Raw genomic sequence first — 13,466 nt, forward strand, 5'->3', positions numbered from 1 at the left:
CTAAGTAAACATAGTTCATTACAAAATTTTTTAAAGGACCACAAAATTCCTGGCTAACTAAGTTATAATTTGCTGTCAGGCCTGTCGTGTTCTTTTAAATAGGTGAAAATTGAAGGCCTAGATAGCAGTGTGCCTTGTCAGAGGAGGCAAACTAAGTGCTTTCCTTCAGTTTCTGTGGGATTTCATTTTATGTTACCCTGGCTTTTTTCCTTGAATTTCTTACTCTGCCCACGAGGTGGCAACAGGAGGCAAACATCACAGCCAAGGTAACTCCAGACTTTTGGATGCTTAAAGTTTATTTTGTACTATTCATATGGTATTTATTACGTAGAGAGCACATATTTAAAATATATATTTATTTACTAACGTTTATGTCTTTATGTATTATATATTATATTAGAAAACATGTATTTTTATATGTATCTACTAAAGTTTATTTCTTTATGGCTATATATAATAAATATTATGAATCATAAAAACACAGAATCATTAAGTTTGGAAAAAGCATCTGAGATCTTCAAGTCCAACCTTTGACTTCAACCCTGTCAACTTATGACACTGAGAAGAATTTAGATTTTTTTAAAGTTATGCTAGAAATTGTGCTAAGTAATTAAAAATAAAAAAGAAAACAGGGAAAAAAAATCCTGAAAAGTGTGAATTACTCTTCGTCTATTTTTTTTTTCCATGTATTGCTTTAGGACAAACAGAAGATGTGATCATGCTTCTGAATTTTGGCGTTGATCCCACTGTTCCAGATGCACGGTCAAGATATGTCATAGATATCTTGAAAAAGAACAAAAACTTTGATGCTGTAAAAGAAGTCAGCAAGCAGATTGAGCAAATCACTTCCTCTGGGAATCAGACAGGTACTACATGCAGTGTGTGCTTTACCTGTTTTAAAATTATAACCTTTAGGTACAAAATCGTTTTATTTCAAATAAGTAATTGTGGGTGTGTTTTATGTAACTTTCCCTGTGAGTTGTCACTGTGATCTCCTTCTAGTCAATAGTGAGCATTTTGTCCTTGCTTGAAAGCAACTGCTGGCCAAGTGATGTTCAGATCAAGCTTGGCATAAAGCAAAGTTTTTAGGCTGCATCTCAGTTTTCATGTGTGTATTGCTTATAAGTTTATTGGAAAACATGGGGTTTCGTTGTGCTTGTATCTTACGGCTCCTGGCAGAGGAGGTTTTCTTTCTTTGTCGTGGAGATCTTTGCTATGGAGAAGGTTTTAGCACAGTGGTTCTCCATTAGGAGGTTAACACCAATACCTCTGTGGTAATAATGGCTTTGGTTGGCATTTTGGTTTGCACTGTCTTTTGTGGCCAGTGTTTTTTTGGTTTTGGGTTTTTTAGGGGATGCACAGCCTGCAAGTTTTCTAAGCTTGGTGTAAATGAGAGGCTGGAGAATAAGCCTCAGCTTTACAGGTAACAATCTGAGGTTAGTCTTTCTTTCTAAAAAGATGACCAATCTTGTCTCTCTCTTTGTCCTAAGAGATAAAGCTACTGTTTGTTTGGTCTTTCATGTATCTGAACTCCTTGAAGCATTTAGGAAATCCAAGCCAAGGTTTTTGGTGTTTGTTTAAGGGCATTTATTGGAACATTGTTTAAAATCTCCTGTTTCCCATTACATGAATGTCTCTTAAAACCTGTAGATAACATTTTGGTGTGGTGTATATTTTTGGCTTTGTTTTTTAATTTTAAGAGGAGAAATTCTTTTATGGCTGTATTTTTTAAATGGCACTGGGGAATAAGACAAGCTCATTAAAAGTGTATGCTGCAAACATTACTGGGTTTAGTCATCTACTCTAAAAATTCTGAATAATTATATAATTGCAGCATTTTCCTGTCTGCATATAGAAACTATTACAGTTTTCAGCCTAGTGAATTATGGTAAATGGAGTCATGGTTTAACCTCAGCTGCCAGCCAAATACCAGGCAGCAGCTCACTCACTTCCCTTTCCCTCCCATGATGGGTTGAGATAAGAACAGTCTGAAAATTCAAATAAAGTAAATTACTACCACTCCTATTATTATTGTTATAGTTATGAAAAGGAGAAAGAGAGAGGAATAAACCTCAAGAAACACATGTGTTGCACAGTACAATTGCTCACACTCCACTAACTGATGCTCAACCCATCCTCAAGCAGCAATGGTCCCTTCATGGCCAATTCCCCATAGTTTATATAATGCACATGACATTCTTTGGTATGGAGTATCCTTTGGCCAGTTCAGATTAGCTGTCCTGGCCGCTCTCCCTCCCAGCTTATTTTGCACCTGCTCTCTGGCAGAGCATGGAGCATGTAGAAGTGCTTGTCTCAGGGTGAACACTGCTCAGCAACACCCAAAACATCACTGTGGTATGAGCAGTATCCTTGTCCCACATCCAAAGCATGGCACACTTACCAAGAAGAAGAATAACTCTATCCCAGGCAAAATCAGGACAAGAGTGTATTTGATGAAAATATCAAATTTCCTTTGGGGTCAGAAATCCATCACAGGAGTGGCATTGGCAGTAAGAGTTTTAGCCATCTGTTTTTAATGTGACACTACACATTTCTTAGAGCCCTGGGATGTAATGCCTTACAGTCTTGCCCTGAAAACATGCTGGCAAAGAAGTGGCTTTTCAATTTCTGTAATGTTTTGCAGGAGAGAATGAAAGTGCCACAGCTGATACAGATTCTCTCCAGGATGTTCTGGAACAGTTTGTCCAGTTCTACAGGTGTGAAAATGGAGCACATAATAAAAATGTATTGAAGGAAGATGCAGTTAAGCGATTTCTGAAATGGCTGTCTTCTGTGAAAGGTGCAGTGAGTTCCCAGTTCTCCCTTTCACAAAAATTAATTGCCGTGAAAAATGTGTTTGGTGCTAACAAAAAACTTACTGCCCTTTTACCCTTCTTTCTGTTATGTGTTTCTGTAACTTTTCTGACTGGAACAATGTGTTTTTAATTATATTTAATGTTGTGTTTTGCACGTAGAACCAGTGGAATATGCACAGAAATTCATGATGTATCAAAATGTTCAAACTGACTTGGCTGACAGCATAAGGATGGAAAGATATATTTTGCTCTTCCTTACTTTCAATTTAACCAGTTAATTGTTCTGAAATTATTTTAAATGAGGTGGATTTCATTATGTGCCTTTGAGTGAGTTACGTTGTCTTGATTGTCTTGCAGAAATCCCTGAAGAAATCTCATGCAACATCTCCAATGCCTGTGCTAACAGCTTCATAAAACAGTTGCTGGGGAAGCAAATGTGGCATAAAGTTTTGCTGCTTCTAACAGGGAAAGCCGATGGTGAAAATCCATCAGGTGGAGGACTCTTCAAAACCTGCAGTCTTTCAGATGTTGACATTGGCAAAATTATCCAACAGTGTGAAAAATTGGACACGCAAGTGCACCTCATAAGATGCTTGCTTGAACGAGGAGGTGAAAAACTGTGATATTAATGTGCTATAAGAGATGCAGTATGTTATTTGTCATATTGGGCACAAGATAGTCTCAGAAATACCAGCATGGGGTTTTTGTGGCTCTGTATAAGTGCACCAGCTTGTTGGAGTGCAATGCATTGACTGCATCTGCTGTGTGGGACATGGCATAGCTAGTAAGGCTGCATGGGTGGAAGATGTTTATCAAAAGAAATTTGTCTGCTAGGATTAGTAAAAGGCCAAGGACTGTCTTTGCTCCTGCACCTGTAGTTTCTTTTGGGCCTCAGTTTCTCTGTCTGCAGCCACAATATTGTCCTGGTAGAAAGTGTAAGCCACAGTCTTTGAGTTCAGTGTGCTGTTATGCTACAAGTAATGGACTACTTCATTGATTTCAAAGGCATGACCAGATGTCTTTCTTTTTTTAACTAGTGTAGACATCATCATACTTTGTGTTTTGCATGAGCTTATTCCTAGGATCCCTCTGGCATATTTTATTAATTCTTATAGCTTGATATCAGCTATAAGTTATGGACACACAGTCCTATTGAAGCCTCTTGAGGGCCAGAAAAGCAAGGAGGTCTCTTGTTTCAGTCACTGACTGACTGACTTGGAGAAGATATGTTCTGGCCTTTATGTCTTCCTATCACAATGGAAAGACTGGTTGTTCAGTTTAATGGGAGGCAAGGGGAAATGATGAAGATCTTCGTAGTCAAAAAGTGGTTTTTACAGATACATGTAAAAAGCTGGCAAAAAAAAATACCCCCATCACCTGCCTGGCAATCAGCATCTGACTACATCTGTTCAGAGCTTTCTGCAGTTAGCAGGTTGGTGTATTAGCTTTAAAACCCAATATTTTCCTGTCCTTCACACCAGCTCTGCCTGATGGTTTTGGAACCAACTCTGAAATACCACTGAAAATATGCCTCAGAAAGGATTATTTTGAACTGGCATATTTGCTGCTGACCAAAGGCGCAGACCCTCAAAACCTCTCTGTTACAGAAGGAGATACTCCTTTGCATGCTGCAGTTTTCATCTGTTTAAATAAAAAAGGTAAGGCTTTTGCTGTTGAAAACATTCCCCATTCCTTACCTGCCCATTCTGCTGTTGCAGGGACAGTGGATCAGGATGTCTGACCGTGTCTCACTCAGGCCCCAAAGTCTGCAGGCCAGAGGATACTCAGCTGTTAAGCTGATGTGTTCTGCTTTGTGGCTGTGCTGGCTGGGACTGTGAGGAAAGGTAATGGCAGCTCAGGTGACGTGGGGGAATCAAGGAAGGCTCCTCTCTGAAACCCTGTAAAATGAGTGCTGGGTGGGTTGGAAGAAACAAAGGTAAAGTTAGAGCAATGGCAGCAGAATTTGAAGGAAATCCTGCAGTGGTATCTGAAATCTGTTTATCAGTTTTTGTTCAGTCATAAATCAAGTAAAGTTTTGTTTGGGGGAGAGGTGAGTGAAAGAACTGTCAGGCTTAGGTAAAAATATAAAAAGTCAGGATAAACTGTGAAATTGATCCCTTAAATCAGGTTTGATTTTATGTTAAGAAAAAAATGCATTTTTGAGTTCAAGGATTAAAATGATTAAAAATTTTGAATTTATTAATTTTTAAAGCACAAACATTTCATTGAATGGCTTTAGAGAGATTAAAGGCATAGATAATGCCAGTTGTCATTTTAAAATCAAAATATTATGAAGTCCCGTGTTCTTCAATATGTTCTCTGAAGCATTTTTCACTGTGCAAAGTTTTTGATGTGCGATTTCTTTACAGTGATTTTGGCGGGTCACTATTTTACAGCTAGGATATAAATGTTTCACATTTATTATCTCATTTAAGTCACATCTATTATCTGGATGAAATCTAGAAAGCTGTAGAATATATATGTATTTTTTCCCCCCAGGGAGGTAACTAATCTTATTTTGTAGGAAGTTGCTCCAGGGACCTCAAATATCAGGAAATAATTGGGATTTCCTGCAGGTTGTTTTAGTAAAGCAAAGTTATCTGCAGCAGATTACTTCTGGGTGCCTTATTAAAGTGAACCAAATGACCCCAGAGCACTATCTCGAGCTGCTGCTTGTCTGGATGACAGGGCACCAGTGTCCCTTGGGAAGCAGTCAGGGCTGATGTTGGAAAATGAACAAATCTGTCTGTACCCAGAGGTTAAGAAAGGAATGAAATTGACTGATGCTATGGATATAATTGCAGCACTAGGAATTTCTAAAGCTTTGCTGCCTTTGTATTGTTTTTCCTGAAACTTGGGAAAACTCAGTTTTGAGCTGTTTCAGGTGAGCATGTTTTATAAACACGAAATGCAGATTTTGTTTTTCTTTTTAAAAACAACTGATTTTCATTTGCTAGCAGCAGAAAAAAAAGTATTGAAATTGTTGGCATACATGCAGACTTGTACAGTAAGTTAGTTTATTTTCTGTTTGTTCTCCTGCTTTCAGATGGCACTGGTTTAAGTATCCTAAATTATCTACTTGACCTCTTTGCTTCAAGAGCATCTGACTTTCCATATCTTAATCCAAACATACAAGATGACAATGGAAATACAGTGATGCATGTTGTTTTCCAGAGAGGATTTTCAAAGCAGACTAAGAGAATAGTGGAGTTATTGGCAAAATTTGACATTAACTTCAACATAAAAAACAAATCAGGAAAAGATGTGATGCATAGAATTAAGAAGAGAGATCCACTGCTCGAAGCCTGGAATAATGCCATGCAGGAGAAGAAGAGGCACCGCCAAGATAGAGCAGGGCAGTTGGTTAAAGCATCTAAACCCATTCTGGCCTCTGAGGTTTCACAGTCAAAGAGCACGGGGCGTTCTTCATCTGGGTTCTCATTAAAGGCACCATCTGGCAACGCAGTGCATAATGATTTAAAAATCCCATGTTCCATGAAAACAAAAAAGGGTCAGTTGGCAAAGCAGGAAACAGAAGGAATAAACAGCCCCCTAACACTGCAGGAAAGTCTAGTGCAGGCAATCACAGCTTTAATTCAGCAATTGAAAGTGAGCAACACCCTGAAAAAGGATCATCCTCTGGTGCAAAAGCCATCTTCAGCCCAGACTAATTCGGAAGAGGGAAGGAGTTCCTTGCAACCTTGTGGAAGCATAGCTCATCCTGAAATAAAATGGGATGACTGGGAGAAAAGGAAGGGAGCAGGGGAATTTAGTATGCCCCTGCCTAATGGAGAGAAGGAAGAACTAGAGGAAGAAAAGGGGAAGAGTCTGGATATTGAGGCATATGTACAGGAGTTTGATAACATGACTTGGGAAATAGAGTGCACTCCTGAAATGCTAAAGACTTTGAGCAGTAAAGCTGTGCCTCATTATCTGAAAGCTAAAGCCATAATGACAATTAAGCGCCTTGGCAATGGGGAATGGTCTAGGGGCCTCCAGAAGCCACTGAAACACTTGAAAGCTGATATCCAGCTGTATGAAGCCAAACTGGGCAAAGGTGCAAGAATGCTATGGGAACTTGCCATTGACTTTTCTCCTCGTTGCAGTGAGAGTCCAGAAAAGATCATGGAGACCGAACAGATAAAAAGTCGTCTAGAAAAATCAGGTAGAGTTTACACAGAAATAATTAGAATTTGGGCCATTGTTCTTGACCACTGCAAGCTGAACCGTGCCTTAGAAAATATATGCCTTTCCTACAACCGTGGCTTATCCTGTGTTTGGAGGAAAAAGCTCAAGGGTATAAACGAAGGACATCAGAATCACAGTGTTACCACACAGGTTCGTGTTCCACGTTGTTACGTTGAAGACATGGAGGCAGAAAAATCAAAAGAGCATACCATGCCTGAGTATTTCCCTCCAGCTAGTGCAGCAGAACTGGAATATAATATAATGAAATTTCACAGCTTCAGTACTAATATGGCACTTAACATTATAAATGATGTGCAGTCTTCTGTTGATTACCCTTTCCGTGTTGGGGAGTTGGAGTACGCAGTGATTGATCTCAATCCAAAGCCTATGGAACCAATCATTTTAATTGGGCGAAGTGGTACAGGGAAGACAACTTGCTGCTTGTATAGGCTTTGGAAGAAATTCTATTCATACTGGGAAAAATCCACCTTGGCAGATGGACCTCTGTTGGAGAGGCAGACGTGGCAGCAGAGACAGTGCAGTGAGGTTGAAAAAGCTAGTTCAGGGAAGGAAGAGTGTGAACTAAAACATGAGAGTGATAATTCAAGTGAGGAGCAGGTGAGCGATGAGGAAAACCAGGACAGCGAGGATGAAAAGGTTTCCGTGGGCACAGCTGGTGCAGAAATGAATTCATGTGGTGACCATGAAGAAGTTCAAACGTGTCGTGCAGAAGCATCAAACAGGCTGGAGCACCTGCACCAGATCTTCGTAACAAAAAATCCTGTCTTGTGCAGAGAAGTCGAGAAGAATTTCATTGAACTTAGCAAGTCCTCCAAGGTGACCAGTCACTTCAAACCTCTGGACCCAAATATTCACAGGCTACAAGACATTAAAGATGAAAATTTTCCACTGTTTGTCACCTCTAAGCAGTTGTTGCTGTTACTAGATGCATCCATGCCCGACCCATTTTTTCCAAGAAATGAAGATGGAAGTCTTAAAAGAATAATTGTTGGTTGGAGTCCTCAGGAAGACTTGGTTGTACCAAATTGGCAGGATGAGGATGAAGAAGGTAATCTTGAAGCAGAACATGGTGATGATGGAGGAGCTGCAGATGCGTGCTCTAAGGAAAATGATCCTTGGACTTTTGTGACTTACAATGTATTTGCAAATGAAATATGGCCAAAAATGATAAAAGGCAAAAGCCTGTACAATCCAGCACTGGTTTGGAAAGAAATCAAATCATTTCTGAAAGGCTCTTTTGAGGCACTGGGTTGCTTTGGGGGCAAGCTTACTGAGGAGCAGTACAAAAAGCTAGGCCGAAAGAGAGCGCCAAACTTCACGGAAGACAGGAGTGAGATCTATTACCTCTTCTGTCTTTATCAGCAGATACGATCACAGAGAGGTTACTTTGATGAAGAAGATTTGCTGTATAATTTATCTCAAAGACTTTCAAAGCTCAGGGAGCTGCCGTGGTCTATCCATGAGTTTTATGGCGACGAGATACAGGATTTCACGCAAGCTGAGCTGGCCCTGTTAATGAAATGCATCAATGACCCTAATGCCATGTTTCTAACTGGTGACACTGCCCAGAGCATAATGAAAGGAGTTGCTTTTCGTTTTAGTGACCTGAGGTCGCTGTTTCATTACGCAAGCAAGAGCTCTGTGAACAAGAAGCAGCGTATTAGGAAACCGAAAAGGATTTATCATTTGTACCAGAACTACAGGTCCCATTCAGGTAGAGTAACAAATTTATTTATGATTGGAGCCTGTGCTCTTCAGATGTCACTAATAATTGAAGTTTTCTGCTGGCCAGTTGAAAGCCAGTCTCTATGTGGCCTGTTTTTCAAAAAGATCAGATGGACAGCTTTTTCTGATATGTCAGTTCTGATTTTTTGACATCTCAACTGGAAAACCAAACCCCAATGTTTTTAAAATTGTAATTTTTTGAACTCTCATGCTTACTGGATGCTTTGACTGTGTTTGAGGGAAAATTTAAGAAATTATCTTTCCCATTTCTGTTGTCCTATCCCCCAAAGCACTAGATTTTGCAGCACTGTTGTGCTGCTTCTGCTTTTCTTACTTGTTTCGCATTTGTGATCTTTATTTTGTGAGAATGCTGCCAAGACACTCTAGCATGTTTTTTGATCTTTAGAGGCCCAAGAATGACCACTCAAATTGGCAGAAACAAATTGAAGCTTACAGCTTCAGCCTTCCCTGATCAGTGTTTTTGTCATTATATTTCTCGATTCCAGATTTCCAGCAGAACCTTTTAAAAGTGTGTTTGCAAGGACTTGAGTCTGAAGTTTAAAACCTGTATTCTACTTTTTGCAGGTATTCTCCGTTTAGCATCTGGAGTGGTTGATTTGCTCCAGCATTATTTTCCAGAATCTTTTGATCGCCTTCCTCAGGACCGTGGTCTCTTTGATGGGCCAAAACCTATAGTCTTGGAGTCCTGCAGTGTTAGTGACCTAGCAATTCTGCTGAGGGGCAACAAAAGGAAAACACAACCCATTGAATTTGGAGCACATCAGGTTTGCTTTTCTTAGTCTTTTTGCAGATTCTGCCAGCTCTGTTGCTAAATAATAGTCTTGTATGAACTGCCCACAACTTTCTTTTTTAAGCCCTTGTCTCACTGATAAATTAGGCACTTCAAGCTTAGAAACCTTTATTGTGTTGGTTTCTGTTTCTTCTTAATATGTCTGGTTCTTTCTGTTCTTTTTTTGGTGTGAGGTATTGTGTGAGGCATTGTCTGACCTGTTCCTTTCTAACTCCAAATTTTCTTACACCAGATCTAAAACTGTCTGCACATACCACGCATTTGTCAGTCTTCTAGTGGCAGCTTTGTGACCTTTTTGTGAAGTGTGCTGGAATGTCTTTGTGAAATGTTGTATAGTTTTTAGAAGGCTCTTGTATTATCATCATGTTTGTCTTCTCTATGCAACTGTTACTTTTTTTTTTCCCTTTTTTGCTTTCTAATGTTTGTTTGGTTTTTTTTTAATGTATTTTATGGCAGGTCGTATTAGTGGCAAATGAAACTGCAAAGGAGAAGATACCTGAGGAACTTAGTTTGGCACTTGTACTGACAATTTATGAAGCAAAGGGCTTGGAATTTGATGATGTCCTCCTTTACAACTTTTTCACAGATTCAGAGGTGAAAATTTTAATTCTTATCCTTTTTCTGTATTTTTTTCTGAAGTCTGTCTTACTAGTGGTCTAATTGATGGTTCAGCTGGGAAAAGATTCCCTCTTTTCTCTGAAGATGAATGTTTCATCACAGTAGAAAACAAAGAGGTCGTAGGTTTGTTAATTGAGAACATGTTTCCTTAAGTGCTGCATTTTCCTTCAGGTTTACTCTTAAAATTTAAGGGAGAACCTTGGGGTACACACACACACACACACACTCTCTTCTGCTGCACACCAAGACCACTCTTTTGACCCCAGCCAGGCAAGTATTCCGAGTATTCCTTACTGAACGTGCCTGCAGACACTCCATGTACCCATGACTGAGTTATTCTGTGATTAAACATTCAGTGTGAATGGCCCTTTGCAGATGTCCTCTGCCTCTACCCCTCAAAACAGTGTCTCATGTGGTTTTCAGCAGATGAAAACCACGAGAAAACTGAGGGCAGCTTACTGGTGGCTCTTCACAGAGGTTAGTGAATGTTATGTGATGAGGGCAGAAGGAAGGCGCTTGAGGTAAATACTGGCTGTCATGGTAGATTTGTCAAGGTTGATTTGTTTCTGGTGATGCAAGTTGTAATCAGGAAAAGAGCAAGCCATTTATCAGGATTTAGCAGAATCAGTTTAGCAGAGTTGAGCTGTGTAGAGCATTTTAGCTTAGACTAACGTATGTCAGGCCTGGAGAACCGTTTTCATACAATTCTTCCGTGTTTCTGTGAGTCATGAGTAATTGAGTTGATTTGAGCAGCTAAACAAGCAGGCAAGAAAGCAGCTCACCCTGAGGTTTTCTAATTTAGAAAAGCTGAATCTCTGAACCGTTGTAAACACAGCAGTGTGGCCGTGTGTACTTCGTAAAGAGTTGGGTTTTCTTTTTATTTGTCTGGAAAATGAGATTTCTTTTAAGAAGAGTCTTGTTTCAGGAGGCAGATGTGAATGAAGAATTTAGAAGGCAAAAAAGCCAAGCCCCCAAAACACAGCAAGCTCTTGACCAAGCTGATACCTTTAGGTGGTTATCATATTACAATCTATGACAGGCTTAGGAATATCTTAATTGATGATTTTTTGAAATCTTAACTTCAAAATACATTTTGCAGGAAAGGTTTCCTGCTTTTTTCCCCCATGGGAAGACTGTTAACTTGTTTTGTGTTGCTGAAAGCTCAGAAATACATAGATTGTAAAAATGTTATTTCAGCCTTATTATGAGTATTTTTCACTTAGTGCCAGAAACTTGGCAGTATTTAATCACATTTCAATTAAATGGAATTTTCAATACCAAAAGGAAAAAATGAACATCACTTAGAATATAGTCACGATTTTAAGGTTATTAGTTTTGCAGGGGATCAGGAGCCTGCAGAGCGGTGTGATCTGGAGCTGGCATTTCCTACATGGCATGAGAGTGCATAGCACTGATCTGCTGCCACACTTAACTTATAGTTAGGAGTGCCTGTGCATATTTATAGACATCTTTCACATGTCTCTGTGTTGGAGTCCAATATTTTCTGACCACGCTTTTTTAGACTTTCCCCATGAGTGGGTTTTTTTGCTCACCTCTGAGTGTTCTTACAAGAGGAGGTGTTGGCAGGTGCCATTCCACCCCCTGGCTGAGACCAGCACTAGCAGTTAGTGGTGTTCAACACGAAGCTTAATACATTCATCACATGAATGACCAGCCAGATCTTTTCTGGGAACCCTGAGGATGAGAATATACGCCATCATGGGATATGTGTGGGTCCAGCTCACTGAGCTTGTCAGTCTTGTAGAGTCAAGAAGACTTGGTGGCCTGCCGGACAAGGTCTCTCCAACGTGTTTTAGATAGTAGATTTTAGTATGACAAATTGCAGCTTGTGAGTGTTATCCCACTACCATTTACCTTTCATTCTGCCCTAAGCTGGCAGGGAGCTGCCTGCCCCAGCAATCAGCACACCATCCCTCAGTGAATTTGTCTGTTGTGGTATTGGGGGTTTGTAGGAGAATCCTCATCCCTAGGACTAAAACTTGACCCTCCTCCATGGTGAAGGTAACCTGACTTCCTCCACAGAGGGATGGATCATTGTAAGGGTGTTTAGCTGAAAATGTGTAGTCCACCCAAAGAGGTTTTCATGATTAATATCAAATTACTTATTTGCTATATTGAGCATTGCATAAGATTTGGATCTAGAGGAGTGATACAGTGGTATCCTGAAATCCCAAGGCAAGCATAATATACAATGTCAATATACATTGGAATCACAGTACAGATGTGACTCCCATTAGTGCTCCCTGTCTATACATATATATATATATGTATGTATGTATTCCCATTGGCTTCTCCATCATGATGCTAGCCATCCCCAGTCCCTGAAAAGTAATATGCAGCTTGTAGCCAGCTCAAGCCAGTTGCACTCTGAAAGGTTTGTTTTTGTTTGCTCCTCAGATTTTCTGCAGTCTGTTGGGCTGAGGCACATCTTTGCTTTTGCCTGGGCAGCTCAGGAAGGAGTGACTCTGTATTAGCTCTTTTAGAGAAAGTTGTTTATATGCCTTTATGACCACCTGGTACAGACAAGTATCTCAAACAAAGGCTGTGTTGAGATGAAGTTCAGCTTTCTCATTGAAAATTGCTGATTATTCTTGACATTCTGAGATAATTCTGAGATAATTTTCCCTCCCAGTCTTCTCCTCTGAGCCTTTTTCCCTTGTAGGGATGAGTAGGTCACACTATACAACCTTATCTTGTGCATATGTAGGCAATAGTAATTAGTACATACAAATAAACTTTATCCTCTTGATATTTCAGGCTAGCAATGAATGGAAGATAATTTCTTCTTATAGTCCTGATCCAGATGTGCAAGTAGGAAGCAACTTGCTAGTTGAAGTGCCATTAGAGGATGCCTCTGGTGTGCAGGAAAGGACTCCATTTAATGTAGAAATGTACAAGGTGAGTTTTTTGTAACATTAGGAATAGGAAGGACAAATCAAATTCTTAAATCTTTAAAGTAGGGAAATTTCTTAAATCCTTTCATCCTGTTAGTTCCATGGTTGCTTTACCTTCTATAGTTGCTCACATTTGTGTAATATAATATAAATATAATGTAATATAATACTGATTTTAAAACATAAGAGATTGTTTGCAAATGTTATTTGATTAAAGAACAAAACTTATAGACTGCATCATAGACTTCTGGGTTTATTTACAGAACAACTATGGTTAAAGCAAATCGATTGTCAATATTCGTTATTCCTATAGTCTGGTTTCGGATTTGTGTCACTCCCAGAAATTAAGGAAGTTTCTTAGAATCTGTTGAG

At 39.5% G+C, this 13,466-nt stretch overlaps 1 protein-coding gene across 3 annotated transcripts in view; it reads left to right on the forward strand.

The window, feature by feature from the left end:
• The window catches only part of TRANK1 (tetratricopeptide repeat and ankyrin repeat containing 1), a 53,996-nt gene that overhangs the window by 22,900 nt on the left and 17,630 nt on the right, over positions 1 to 13,466 (forward strand). For 2 of the 3 annotated variants that reach the window (XM_038128034.1, XM_038128035.1), the window contains 8 exons: positions 699 to 866; positions 2,645 to 2,800; positions 3,174 to 3,425; positions 4,298 to 4,474; positions 5,863 to 8,739; positions 9,336 to 9,535; positions 10,018 to 10,155; positions 12,958 to 13,098. In XM_038128034.1, the coding sequence (XP_037983962.1) occupies positions 699 to 866; positions 2,645 to 2,800; positions 3,174 to 3,425; positions 4,298 to 4,474; positions 5,863 to 8,739; positions 9,336 to 9,535; positions 10,018 to 10,155; positions 12,958 to 13,098 (4,109 nt within the window). Of the gene's footprint in view, positions 1 to 698; positions 867 to 2,644; positions 2,801 to 3,173; positions 3,426 to 4,297; positions 4,475 to 4,523; positions 4,661 to 5,862; positions 8,740 to 9,335; positions 9,536 to 10,017; positions 10,156 to 12,957; positions 13,099 to 13,466 lie in introns of those variants that run through there. The other variant, XM_038128036.1, reaches the window with a different exon arrangement.

Source organism: Motacilla alba, chromosome 2 (genome assembly GCF_015832195.1).
Source record: "Motacilla alba alba isolate MOTALB_02 chromosome 2, Motacilla_alba_V1.0_pri, whole genome shotgun sequence".
Classification (NCBI taxonomy): domain Eukaryota; kingdom Metazoa; phylum Chordata; class Aves; order Passeriformes; family Motacillidae; genus Motacilla; species Motacilla alba.